We start from the raw sequence: 13,681 nt of genomic DNA, 5'->3' as shown, positions 1-13,681 counted from the left end.
TATTATCATCCTAGGTATTCACATTACCTTTTTATTATATTGGATACCTAGTTTCTTTTTATCCTTTTCTTTCTTTCTTTTTTTTTTTTTAAGGACAGGGTCTCTCTCTGTCATCCAGGCTGGAGTGCAGTGGCATGATCACAGCTCACTGCAGCCTCAACCTCTTGAGCTCAAGCAATCCTCCCACCTCAGCCTCTGGAATAGCTGGGACTGTAGATGCACGCCACCACTCCCAGCTAATTATTTTTTGTAGAGACGAGGGCCTCCCTGTGTTGCCTAGGCTGGTCTTGAATTCATGACTCAATCAATTCAATCAATCCTCCCACCTTGACCTCCCAAAGAACTGGATTACAGGCATCTAACTTTGCTTTTGAATTTTTTTGCCATTCTGAGTCTCAAAGCTTTGTGTGAAGTTATTTTTCCCGCTTTCTGGATCCTTATAGGATCTTATTCTTGTCCCCACTATTCTGAAATGTCACAATTACATGCCTTTTCATAAGTTTGTTGTCACTTATGTGTTAGATACTCAATGGCCATTTCAATCTGTCAGTTCCCTCAGTTCTGAGAAATTTTCTTCAATGGAGAAATTATTTTTTCCCCTCAGTTTCCTCTGTTCTCTTATTCTCTAATTCCTTTTATTAGAGGTACATATGGCATCTTTTGGAGAGAACCTCTAAAAATTTAACTTTTTTTCTCCTATGTTTTCTCTTTTTACTTTCTGAGTATTTTATCAGCTTAATATTTTTGATCTTTTTACTAGGTTTTTATTTCTATATTTAATTTTCAAGAGCTTTTTTTATTCTCAGAATTTTCTTTGTAGCATTCTATTCTTTATTTCAAAGACAATATTCCTTGTCTTTCTGAAAATACTAATGATACTTTAACATTTTTTTCTCCCTTTGTCATCTGTTTCTTCTTGTTTTTTTTTGGTTTTTTTTTGTTCGTTTTTTTTTTTTTGTCGGTTTTGATCTCTTTCACACTACAGGCTTTCTTCAAGTCTCTGACTCTCTATTCATATTTAAGTATAGGACACTGAAAGCTAATTGAAAGCTCTGTGTATATGGAAAGACCTTGACAGCTGTGGACCTCAACGTAGAATGATCTAGCTTGGCCATTTTATTGGAAAACCCTCCAATCTTTAGATCTTTTCTCTTGAGCTGATCAGAGAAGTCTTCTCCCTCAGAGGAGACTTCTGATTTTCTGCCTGGAGCATATAAGCCTGGCTTCTAGCTTTCTGAAAGCTGAGTAAGGAAATTGGTCTGAAGAATGGAAGGGCAGGGAGGTACCTCTTAACATCTTAACCGCTGCATATATAACATCCGATATATACACTTTTCCCTGTTTTCCATGTTATTTCTATGCCCCTCAGTGGTGCCTAGTGCTCTGTAGTCCAGAGCCCTTCTGTTTTATACTCACTAGGTAATAAACTTCTGGTCTTCGAGAATAGCGGAGAGGTAGTTGCTGGGCTGGGCTATTGGAGCAGAGGAGGGAAGCTGGGGTCTACCTTCCTCTTTTTTTTGAGACGCACTTTTGCTCTTGTCACCCAGACTGGAGTGCAATGGCACGATCTTGGCTCACTGCAGCCTCTGCCGCCCAGGGTCAAGCAATTCTCCTGCCTCAGCCTCCCGCGTAGCTGGGATTACAGGCACCCGCCACCAAAAACCCAGCTAATTTTTTGTATTTTTAGTAGAGACAGGGTTTCATCATGTTGATCAGGCTGGTCTTGAACTCCTGATGTCAGGTGATCCACATGCCTCGGCCACCCAGAGTGCTGGAATTACAGGCATGAGCCACTACACTAGGCCTACCTTCCTCTTAAATGGGATTCAGTCACTCCTGTCTTAGCTCCACCCTCAGCGTCACTTCCATGGGTAATTGGTGCTGGCAGTTATATACTATAGGGAAATAGCCTTGTAGTGTAAATGTAGCTCAGCTTTCTCCTCTGCCAAAATCAGTTTTTATTCTAACTGGATTGTTACCTCCTCTTCTCTTTCCAGCTTATTCTCTTTCCAGAATTTGTTGCTATTGTGTCTTTTATAGTAGATTTATGCCTTTAAAAATATCTCTTTATTATTTCTCTATCAGAAGGGCTGGAAGGAATGTGTTTCAACCTGCCAGCCATAACCCTATACTTAATTGAATTTAATTTTTAAAATACAATATCTTACAGGTATCTTCTCAACCTGTCCCATGGGACTTTTATATCAACCTCAAGTTAAAGGAACGTTTAAATGAGGCCTTTGATCATTTGTGCAGCTGTTATCAATATCAAGATGGCTGTATTGTTTGGCACCAATATATAAACTGCTTCACCCTTCAGGTTTGTAATACTAAAAATATAATTTAAAGTCCTCAAGTAGAGAGATTTGTGCTCCATTTCTCATAGGAATTTAGTACAAAACCTATCAATCTTCTAGAAATAGACCAATTCAATTATAAGTTAAAAGCATTGATAATTTTCTCAAGTTATTTTGACCAAAGATCTCTTTGGTATTCTTTTAACTTTTTTTGGTCAGTTGTCAAGCATAAATAAAAGTAGAATTGTACAATGAACTCCCATGAACTAGTCATCTATGATAATCTTAGCTCATGGCCACTCTTGTTTTAGCTATGCTACCCCCACTGGATAATTTTTTAAACCCAGACACAATATGTCATTTTACTCTTTGGTTTCTTCTTAAGAAGGTTTGCTACAGATTTTGATGATAATATAAATTCTCAAAAACAGTTGGAATGAGGGTATTTTAAAACATTTATTAAGTACCTATTTTGGGCCAGGCTCACTCTTGATGCCATTCATCATTATGTCATTAAATCCTTACAAACAATCTTATGGGAGATTGCAGTATTATTAAAACTGGGACATAGACTCAGTCTACAGAGGTGCCTGTGTTCCAGTAGAGAACAAGGAAAACTACAAACCATCAGTGACCAAGGTATTGAGTATAACTACAATCTGCCAAACTTGAGAAATAGTGAGTTTTCTGTCCTTCAATTTCCAGGATCTTCTCCAACACAGTGAATATATTACCCATGAAATAGCAGTGTTGATTATTTACAACCTTTTGACAATAGTGGAGAAGCTTCACAAAGCAGAAATAGTCCATGGTGACTTGAGTCCAAGGAGTCTGATTCTCAGAAACAGGTTGGTCCTTTTCATTGTTATAATTCTATCAGCTTTCTCTTAAAACATGGATAGTTGCCACTTTTTTTTTTTTTTCTTTTTGGAGGCGAGGGTCTCACTCTGTCACCTAGGTTGGAGTACAGTGGCATGATCTCGGCTCACTGCAGCCTCCGCCTCCCAGGTTCAAACGATTCTCCCATCTTAACCTTGCTAGTAGCTGGGACCACAGGCGCGCACCACCACGCGCGGCTAAGTTTTTGTATTTTTCGGTAGAGATGAGGTTTTGCCATGTGTTGCCCAGGCTGGTCTCAAACTCCTGACCTCAAGTGATCTGCCCACCTCAGCCTCCCAAAGTACTGGGATTATAGGCGTGAGCCACTGCACCCGGCCAAGTTGCCAGTTTTTAAAGCATTTTGATAAATGCCATATGGAGGAACACATTATGTTAAGAGAATATTTATCTAAAAGTAAAAAATCATTGAGAATAATTTAAAATAATTCAAAGAAATAAACACATTGAGGAAATAGACTAAATCAGATAAAATAATTAATCACTGAGTATTGTGATGATATACATCAAGACAAGATATAAAATATGAATATTTTGAGGAATATAAAGTGGATTGTTTAGTCATTCTTTGAGTGGGACCCGTGCCAATCTAGCGAGGATGCCAGCAAAATCAAGGCACTGCTCAGTTTCATAGACCAAAGCTTAAGTCAGGCCTGACTGACATGTTAGCCAAGAGAAGTGGGTAAAACTAGAGTTCAAATACAAACTATGCCAAGGAATGAGGCTTAGTGTTCAAATTAAACCCAGTGTGTCCATCAGGTTCAAGGAGTGAGCACAGAGCAGGATAAATGAATACTAAGAACTGAGAAAATATAGATCACATTCAGGCATTAATTAGGCAAAAACAGTCCAACATTTTTGCTTTGTGAAAAGGACTAGAGGACTACTACGTTCTTTTAGTGATCATTGGTGTTATAGTGTTTGAGTAAAAGCAACCTGGTTTAAAGATGCTTTGTCTGCCCAACCAGATGTCTTGGATGAGGTGTTAACTTTGTTTCTGAGGCCACTGGTATATACTAATAGCTGGACTTATTCTTTACGTTTCTTCTGACTACTTAATCTATAAGAAGAGATTGAATTAGACTCTAAATTATAGTTAACATGGAAATTAAAAGAACCCTCAATGTGTTCCTGTGATTGTAACCAAAAGAACCCTCAATGTGTTCCTGTGATTGTAACCAAAAGAACTAGAGAATCCCACCTTCTCCCCTGAGATAGCAGAGTCAAAGTCTTTCCCAGACATAATGTAGCAGCATTTCTCATCCAGGGCACCATAGATATTTTGGATGAGACAATTCTTTGTGCAGGTATGTTCTAAGCAATGCAGGATGTTTTATATTCCTATTCCCCCCACCCACCCAATTAAGTGCAAGTAACAATCCCCTAAGCCGTTGTGACCACCAAAAATCCCCCAAAATTTCCAAATATGAGAACCCCTGGTATATTTTCACTCTACTTAACAACATTAAAATGACAGTGCTGAAATTCCCAGGGCTATGGAAATTGGAAGCAGAGGTATTTTCTAAGCCTTTTAGAATTAGGCATTTGTGGTCTATGGAATACGATAACCCTTCTCTCAGCCACCAGAGGCTCTAGGAAAGTACATAGTATTAAAGAGGCATTGCTTTTTACTTTGTCACTGCTTATCAAATTTAATCAGAAATTTCACATAGATTGATAAGGAATTTAAAGCTAGAAAGGGGCCGAGCACAGTGGCTCATGCCTGTAATCCCAGCACTTTTGGAGGCCGAGGTGGGCAGATCACCTGAGATCAGACCAGCCTGAACAACATGGAGAAACCCCATCTCTACTAAAAATACAAAATTAGCCAGGTGTGGTGGTGCATACCTGTAATCCCAGCTACTTGGGAGGCTGAGGCAGGAGAATTGCTTGAACCTAGGAGGCAGAGGTTGCAGTGAGCCGAGATCGTACCATTGCACTCCAGCCTGGGCAACAAGAGCAAAACTCCGTCTCAAAAAAAAAAAGCCAGAGGCCGGGCGCGGTGGCTCATGCCTATAATCCCAGCACTGTGGGAAGCTGAGGCGGGCAGATCATGAGGTCAGGAGATCGAGACCATCCTGGCTAACACGGTGAAACCCCGTCTCTACTAAAAATACAAAACGTTAGCCAGGCGTGGTGGCAGGTGCCTGTAGTCCCAGCTACTCAGGAGGCTGAGGCAGGAGAATGGTGTGAACCCAGGAGGCGGAGCTTGCAGTGAGCCAAGATGGCACCACTGCCCTCCAGCCTGGGTGACAGAGCAAGACTCCATCTCAAAACAAAACAACAAAAGCCAGAAAGGGCTGGATGCAGTGGTTCACATCTGCAGTCCCAGCACTTTGGGAGGCAAAGGCAGGAGGATCTCTTGAGGCCAGGAGTTCAAGACCAGCCTGGTCAACATAGCAAGACCCCATCTCTACAAAAATAAATAAAAGCCAGAAAGAACCTTTTGAAATTGCTTAGTTTAGTTGCTTACTTTAGTTTCTACATATTTTTTGTGAGGAAAATGAGATCCAAAAAAAATGGAATGTCCTATCCAAAGTAACAGTGAGTTAGTAGCTGATTAAAGGACTAGGACACCTTCATGCATGCTTCTTTTTATTTATTTATTTATTTATTTTTATTTTTATTTATTTATTTTTTTTTTTTGAGACGGAGTCTCGCTCTGTCACCCAGGCTGGAGTGCTGTGGCCCGATCTCAGCTCACTGCAAGCTCCGCCTCCCGGGTTCCCGCCATTCTCCTGCCTCAGCCTCCCGAGTAGCCGGGACTACAGGCGCCCGCCACCTCGCCCGGCTAGTTTTTTTTTTGTATTTTTTAGTAGAGACGGGGTTTCACCGTGTTAGCCAGGATGGTCTCGATCTCCTGACCTCGTGATCCGCCTGTCTCGGCCTCCCAAAGTGCTGGGGCTTCTTTTTATTAATCTATGAAACATTTTTTCCTGTGCCTCCAAATTTATATAAATATTTTACAATTACACTGGGCATGGTATCTCACATCTGTAATGCCAGCACCTTGGGAGACCAAGGCAGAGGATCACTTGAGCCTAGGCGTTCAAGACCAGCCTGGGCAATATAATGAGACCTCATCTCTACAAAAAAATTAAGAAATTAGCCAGGCGTGGTAGCACACACCTGTAATCCCAGCTGCTTAGGAGGCTGAGATGGGAGGATCGCTTGAACCCAGGAGGCAGAGACTGCAGTGAGCTGAGATCACACCACTGTACTCCAGCCTCAGTGACAGTGAGAGCTTGTCTAAGAAACCAAACAAAACACACACATGCACACACATATTTTATATATATATAAAATACACACATATATTTTTTATATATCAGAATCCACAATCCCTATGATTGTAACAATAGATATATATACTATATATATATAGATATATAGATATATATTTTTTAATTATAGTATAGTTTAATGGTGGCCAAAAAAGGTTGGATCTTGTGCCAAGGAAAAATGGGAGCAATTGTCAATTTTAAAGTAAAATACATAGATCATTCTGTGCTGTGGAGGTATGTAATTGGAGTAGTTAAAGCCTGTATTTAGGAATATTGCACCAATATCAGGAGTTTGAGGGAACTAATTGAGAAAAACAGAGACAAAAGGAGCACATGAAAACCCACTCTTTTCATTTATAAACAGTTCCTATGTCTCCATGGAGAATAGCGTTATTAGGATAGATAAACCCAAGGAAAACAAAATTAATTGATAATTAATTAGTATTATAAAGTTTTTTTTAGTAAATAAGAACTGGAATTACGAATAAGAGTAAGATAAAATATGGTGTTTTACAATATAGGTAGGACTTTATAAAACAGACTTGCATTGTTTTCCATTAAACTCTGGAAGGAAGACTCTGAACAATACCTGGAAAGCCTATCTGGAATAGTAAACAAGAAAGGCTATGACACCTATAAAATTTTAATTTCCTCCATCGTAATTCCTGTCAGTGTATAAATCATTGCAATTGTATGTGTTAATGTGTACAGTACAGGGAAGAAGCCTGTGCTCTGCCTCCATACTTACTTTATATAATATGGAAGCTTGATAAATGTTTAATGGTGGCCATGCATGGTGACTGAAATATACTTTGTGTCACCAAACTGGTGACATTCCTTCCGCATTGGGTGGACACTGCCACTACTCTTGAGTCTTACAGGTGCATTTTCAAAATTAACCACTGGAGGGAGTTGTCGGCATAGCTAAGAGGTACTCAAGGTACCTTTTTTTTTTTTTAAAGACCAGCTATGCAGCTTCTTTCATGGCCTATTTTTATTATCTCCTTCTCTTAAATCTGGGCTCAGAATCCACGATCCCTATGATTGTAACGAGAACAATGAAGCTTTGAAGATAGTGGACTTTTCCTACAGTGTTGACCTTAGGGTACAGCTAGATGTTTTTACCCTCAGCGGCTTTCGGACTGTACAGATCCTGGAAGGACAAAAGATCCTGGCTAACTGTTCTTCTCCCTACCAGGTAAGTGTAAAACAAGCCTGAGCAAATATGGAGAGGGTTTCTTAATCTCTTTATTATCTAGATAAGCTATAAAAGCTGGTGTTTACTGATACTGACTCTCCCAGAATAGATGACCTAGTTTTCAAATATCACCAAGTGAAGTAAAATGTAACATTTTTGTGTTACAGCATTGAAGAATATACACATACACGTGCAAACACATGACTAACTGTAACCAAGTGCCAGGGCCATTCCTACTGCCTACCACCCATGTAATCTTTTATAAGTCATTTTCTGTGATCTTCTCTGTAAAAAAGGGATAACAGTCTCTGCTGTGTGTTTATCAGAATTGTTGTGAGGAGTAAATGAAGTAATGTATATAAAAAGAACATTAGCACAAAAGTAAAGTCTTTTGTATGGTGGCGTTATATGCAGAAATTCACTCTAACTCAGCTCTAGACATAAGACATTTGCTGATTGAATATGTAGCACAAACCTGAACTAATCATGTGGACCCCATTTAGATCACAGTTGGAGTTCATGCAAACTCAGTAGGTCTACAGATTTGAATGTGATAGTCCAAATATTTCATCTTTTGTTCTTAAGGAGATCTCCTAGAGTTGGCTCTATTGATCATTTCTTTGGAGAGCTTCTCCCTTTACTGTAAGGGTGAGGAACAGTCTACTAAAATGTATGTCATAAATTAAACTTAGTTAAGCACTGTAATACCTTTCAACTTCCTACCGAAATAAGCTGCCATGGTAGAGGCAGAGAATTATTTTAGCTGATGGTGCTTTTTGTGATTTCAGGTAGACCTGTTTGGTATAGCAGATTTAGCACATTTACTTTTGTTCAAGGAACACCTACAGGTCTTCTGGGATGGGTCCTTCTGGAAACTTAGCCAAAATATTTCTGAGTAAGTATTGATGAATTTCAGGGTCTCTGCCCGTCCCTGTAATTTTCTGTTTCTCTTGGGTGCTATCTCTGCTTTGGCAGCCTTAGTTTTTTTAACCCAAATGCCATGATTCCAGTAGTTTCAGCGAGTTTTCATTAGAGTATCAGCAGAGCATCTAGTGCAGGATAAAAGAACTGCTCATTAAAAATAAGATTCAAAACTATTCAGACTTCAGGACCTCATTCTGAATGTAGCTGTATCTTCCAGACTACAGCTATAGTATGGAAGCTTCCCAGTTTAAATATGTGAAAATAAACATTTCATGAGAATAATTTCCTAATCAATTGGTGTTAGCCTTAAATTCCTATTTATTTATTTATTTATTTATTTATTTATTTATTGAGGTAGAGTCTCGCTGTGTCACCCAGGCTGGAGTGCAGTGGCACAGTCTCAGCTCACTGCAACCTCTGCCTCCCAGGTTCAAGCGATTCTCCTGCCTCAGCCTCTTGTGTAGCTGGGATTACAGGCGTGCACTACCATGCCTGGCTAATTTTTGTATTTTTAGTAGAGATAGGGTTTCACCAGGTTGGCCAGGATGGTCTCGAACTCCTGACCTCGTGAGCCGCCCACCTCAGCCTCCCAAAGTGCTAGGATTACAGATGTGAGCCACTGCGCCTGGCCTAAATTGCTTTTTAATAACGATTATTACCAAAAGTTAATAAGCATCTCTTGAAAAGACTTACATTTCTAAACTGTATGCTAATTTTAGGCTATTATTTATTTAATAAGTGGATAGAACCGAACCAGATAACTGAATCTCCTGGTGAAGAAGTAAATGGTCTCTTAATAAGCACTGCTTGGTCTCAGAACCTTAGTACTCCCTCAAGCCTGCTCATAATTATTAAGTCGGCCGAGCATGGTGGCTCACACCTGTAATCCCAGCACTTTGGGAGGCTGAGGCAGATCACCTGAGGTCAGGAGTTTGAGAGCAGCCTGGGCAACATGGTGAAACCCCGTCTCTACTCAAAATACAAGAAAATTAGCCGGGTGTGGTGGCCCATCCCTGTAATCTTAGCTACTTGGGAAGCTCAGGCACGAGAATCACTTGAACCTGAGAACCCGGGAGGCAGAGGTTGCAGTGAGCTGAGATCGTGCCACTGCACTCCAGCCTGGGCAACAGAGTGAGATCTCCATCTAAAAAAAAAAAAACAACAACAAAAACAAACAACTTAAGTATCTATGTTCCATTTTAGCTTAGCTTAGCAAATAAGTTCCCAGCATAAGTTTGCCAGTCTGTCACCTATTGTTATATTCTTTGATTAAAAAAAAAATCCGTGTTGAAGATTTAATGCCCCTTCTCTATTTTCCTCTTTGAATAATTGAATTATAGTTTTCTCTTTATTTAATTCAGAACTTGGCCAGTGTTATCTCTTACATGTATTTTTTAAAATAGGCTTGAAATACAATGTAAGACATATAGGATGGATATAGGTATGTCCACTTGGCTATGGGCCAGACAGGTCTGGCTAACACAAGCAGAAACAAGTGGGGTCAGTTGGGGTTTCCTAACAGCCCTGCCTTATCTAATAAGGGAAGTTTCTCTGATCAAAAGAAAATAATAATAAGCAAAGGTACAAACATATTAAGCAGTAGTTACTTTAGTCAAGCTTACAATTCTCAGAGAATTGTAAAGATGATCCACTACTTGGGTGGGAGAAAGGAGCTATAGCCTTTTTGATGACCTAGACTCTAGGAAAGTTGGAAGAAATAAAATTCCTTTTTCTTCTATTTGTAGAAGAAAAGTGCTATGCCTTAGTACACAGAGGAAATTTATAGATTTAGATGAGAGAACTACTTTCCCTTTATGTGCATTGTATCTTGGCTTTTCCCACTATGGTAGCCCTTTTTTGTAGTTCTTCCCTGGGCTTTCAAAGGACTATTTGAATGATCTCTAACCCTAGAGTTCTAGGTATTACCTTACACCATTTTGGTGCATAAATGTACCACTGAGTTAAACTAAAAGAAATTATAATTTTCATATGCCTAATCTTGATGGAAATGGTTTTATATATTTTTAGGCTAAAAGATGGTGAATTGTGGAATAAATTCTTTGTGCGGATTCTGAATGCCAATGATGAGGCCACAGTGTCTGTTCTGAGGGAGCTTGCAGCAGAAATGAATGGGGTTTTTGACACTACATTCCAAAGTCACCTGAACAAAGCCTTATGGAAGGTAGGGAAGTTAACTAGTCCTGGGGCTTTGCTCTTTCAGTGAGCTAGGCAGTGAAGTCTCACAGATTCCTGCCTCAGAGCAATGGTTGTATTGTGGAACACTGAAACTGTATATGCTGTAATTTAATTTAGGACACATTTAGATGCACTACCATTGCTTTTCTGCTTTTTGGTAGACGTGTATTTCGAATATACGAAAAACTGACATTTTTTACACAGTGATATGCTTACTCATGGCCTTGTCTAACTTTTAAGAAGAACTATTTTATTCTAAACAGGCTCATTACAAATGGTTACCTTGTTATTTAACCCATTTGTCTCTACTTTTCCCTGTACTTTTCCCATTTGTAATTTGTAAAATGTTCTCTTACGATCACCATGTATTTTGTAAATAATAAAATAGTATCTGTTAAATTTGTGCTTCTAACATGTCATGTAGTCTTTGCAAACTAAAATAACAAATGGCTTAATTTTGCAGAGAGGGGCTATTTTGCCATGGAAATTTATATATCCTAGACTTAGAATTGTTGCAATAGGGTTGTGATGAGACAGAATAGCCAACTACTTCTTTAGGTGGGTCTGACCTTCAAATAAGTGGTCTAGACTGAAAAGTAGGTAAGATGATATGCATAAGACCAAATTTCCTTCAATTTCAAGTGGCATGATTGTATATGTGGCTTATGTTTTAATGTTTTCACTTTTTTGGAGACAGGGTGTCCTCTGTTGCCCAGGCTGTCACCTGGCCTTTCCAGACTCTGGCAATTTTCCCATCTCAGCCTTCCAAGTAGTTGGGAGCACAGGCTCACACCACCACATCTGGCTAATTTTTTGTACTTTTGTAGAGATGGGGTTTCGCCACATTGCCCAGGCTGGTCTCGAACTCCGGGGCTCAAGTGATCTGCCCACCTCGGCCTCCCAAAGTGCTGAGATTAGAGGCGTGAGCCACCATGCCCGCCCCTAATGCTTTCACTTTTATCCACCAAGCCCCTTGGTCTATTTATATGATCTAGTGGCGCTGCTACTGGGTCTCTTGATTAGGAATCTGACTGTTAGAAAATAAAAGCAAATGTGTTAAAGAGGATTTAGCAACCTTTCAGAAATGGAAAAATCACCATTCTATTACATGCAGAATGACTTGGAGGGGGCAAGGGTCAGTGAAAGAATAAAAGGAAATTTTGTTTGAAAGATTTGAGGAAGCAGGAGGTCAGAATAAAATGATAACTTTGAAGTATGAAATAGTTTGGAAGAGAATAGGCCTAGATAAAGTACTGGACTCCCAAAAGGAAGCATGAATTACACCTGGCCTCAGGGATAGGGAAGAAAATTGGTAGAAAAAGGCAATGAAAATTATCCAACTATCAGCTGGGCACCGTGACTCATGCCTGTAATCCGAGCACTTTGGGAGGCCAAGGAGGGAGATTCACATGGGGCCAGGAGTTTGAGAGCTGCCTGGGTGACAAAGTGAGCCCCATCTCTACAAAAAATAAAAATAAATATAAATTAGTTGGGTGCGGTCTCACATGCCTATAGTCCTAGCTACTTGGGAAGCTGAGGCGAAAGGATTGCTTGAGCCTGGGAGTTCAAGGTGTAGTGAGCATGATTGCGCCATTGCACTCTTGCTGTGGGCGACAGAACAAGACCCTGCCTCTAACAAAAAAAGGAAAGAAAATTATCTAATAATTTCATATCTAAATATCAAAATTACCTAATGTTCCTCCATGCTAGTGCCTTATTTTTTTTTACTTTAATTGTCACTGTTACTGCTCTAAGATTGCTGGAAAGCAAAAAATCCTACGTATGTCTCAACTAAAAATATTTAAGCATATATAGTTGAAGCACTGCAACATGACTTGGATCTGAAAGATAATCAACTTAGAAATATTTGCTCTTAACCAAAATACAGCTCTCCAAACATTCTCACATTTGCTTCCCGTACTGATGATGTAAAATGATATATCTGTATCTTTTACATAATCAAGCCCCTCTCCTCTCTGCTCTCCTCATTTCAGTTCACTCTGTTGACACATGAAGTTATTACTCTGAGACTGGACGGTAAATTTAGATTTATTCTTAATATAGGCTTAGCTACTATGTAGTGAATTCTTTAGCAACCTTGACAGCAGGGTGCTGTGTAAGTAAAGCTTTGTTTCTGAAAGTAGGCTGTGAGGAAAGGGAGGAGAATCTGAGGAAGCTACTTTGTTAGAGAACTTGCTGTTTTGCCACCCCTCCTTGCATTCCAATCTCCTCCAACCCCAGCCCTTCTTTGTAGAGAGAAGAAAAGGCACCTGACCAATTAGGACTTACAATGTCTTAGGTTTTCTGTTTGCCTAAGCATAAAACCACAAAGTGAGATCCTTTCCATTTCCCTTATATTTTATGCTTATTTGTCTTGGGAGAAGGAAGCATTTCCTTTTTGGCAGAAGTTTCAAATGGTTCTTATTTCTTGTCTCACTAAGGCAGTAATAGTGTAGTGATGGACCTGGTTAGGTAGTGAGGGACAGCTGAAAAGGCAGGAGTTTTACTTCTGTTTGAAAAGAGACCACATAACATATAGCATCTCACCATTCACAAAGTGTTTGTACACCCACAGATAGTGCTCTAACTGATGCCAAACCTGAACCTGGAAATAAAAAGATTTTCTTGGAGCCGTAGGATTTCAGACTGTTGGTTGAGCTTATCTCAAGGTGGATAAGAAAGCCTTTGAGAAGGTTAGCACAAGGTTCTTTGAAATAACTCATTGGTGTCTTTAAGCTGAAGCCTTTAAGCAAAGACAGCAAAGAAGTGCTTTTCTGTTGCATCTGAAAATAAGGAATTCTTCCAACTGCACCAGTTCTTCTAATGTGCCAAAATTAGCTTCTAATTTGGCTCCTAAAATTAAGGTTTCCCTAGTGAGGAAAATG

At 39.6% G+C, this 13,681-nt stretch overlaps 1 protein-coding gene across 4 annotated transcripts in view; it reads left to right on the top strand.

The window, feature by feature from the left end:
- BUB1B (BUB1 mitotic checkpoint serine/threonine kinase B) overlaps nucleotides 1–11,195 on the top strand; it is a 61,893-nt gene extending 50,698 nt beyond the window's left edge. For all 4 annotated transcript variants that reach the window (XM_003900762.5, XM_009209903.4, XM_009209902.4 and 1 more), the window contains exons 19-23: nucleotides 2,171–2,320; nucleotides 3,003–3,145; nucleotides 7,505–7,676; nucleotides 8,465–8,571; nucleotides 10,629–11,195. In XM_003900762.5, the coding sequence (XP_003900811.2) occupies nucleotides 2,171–2,320; nucleotides 3,003–3,145; nucleotides 7,505–7,676; nucleotides 8,465–8,571; nucleotides 10,629–10,824 (768 nt within the window). In that variant the 3' untranslated portion in view covers nucleotides 10,825–11,195. The remainder of the gene's footprint in view (nucleotides 1–2,170; nucleotides 2,321–3,002; nucleotides 3,146–7,504; nucleotides 7,677–8,464; nucleotides 8,572–10,628) is intronic.
- The last annotated feature ends 2,486 nt before the right edge of the window (nucleotides 11,196–13,681 follow it).

The sequence above is a fragment of the Papio anubis genome, chromosome 7 (assembly GCF_008728515.1).
Source record: "Papio anubis isolate 15944 chromosome 7, Panubis1.0, whole genome shotgun sequence".
Classification (NCBI taxonomy): domain Eukaryota; kingdom Metazoa; phylum Chordata; class Mammalia; order Primates; family Cercopithecidae; genus Papio; species Papio anubis.
This window is presented reverse-complemented; position numbering and strand designations above follow the sequence as displayed.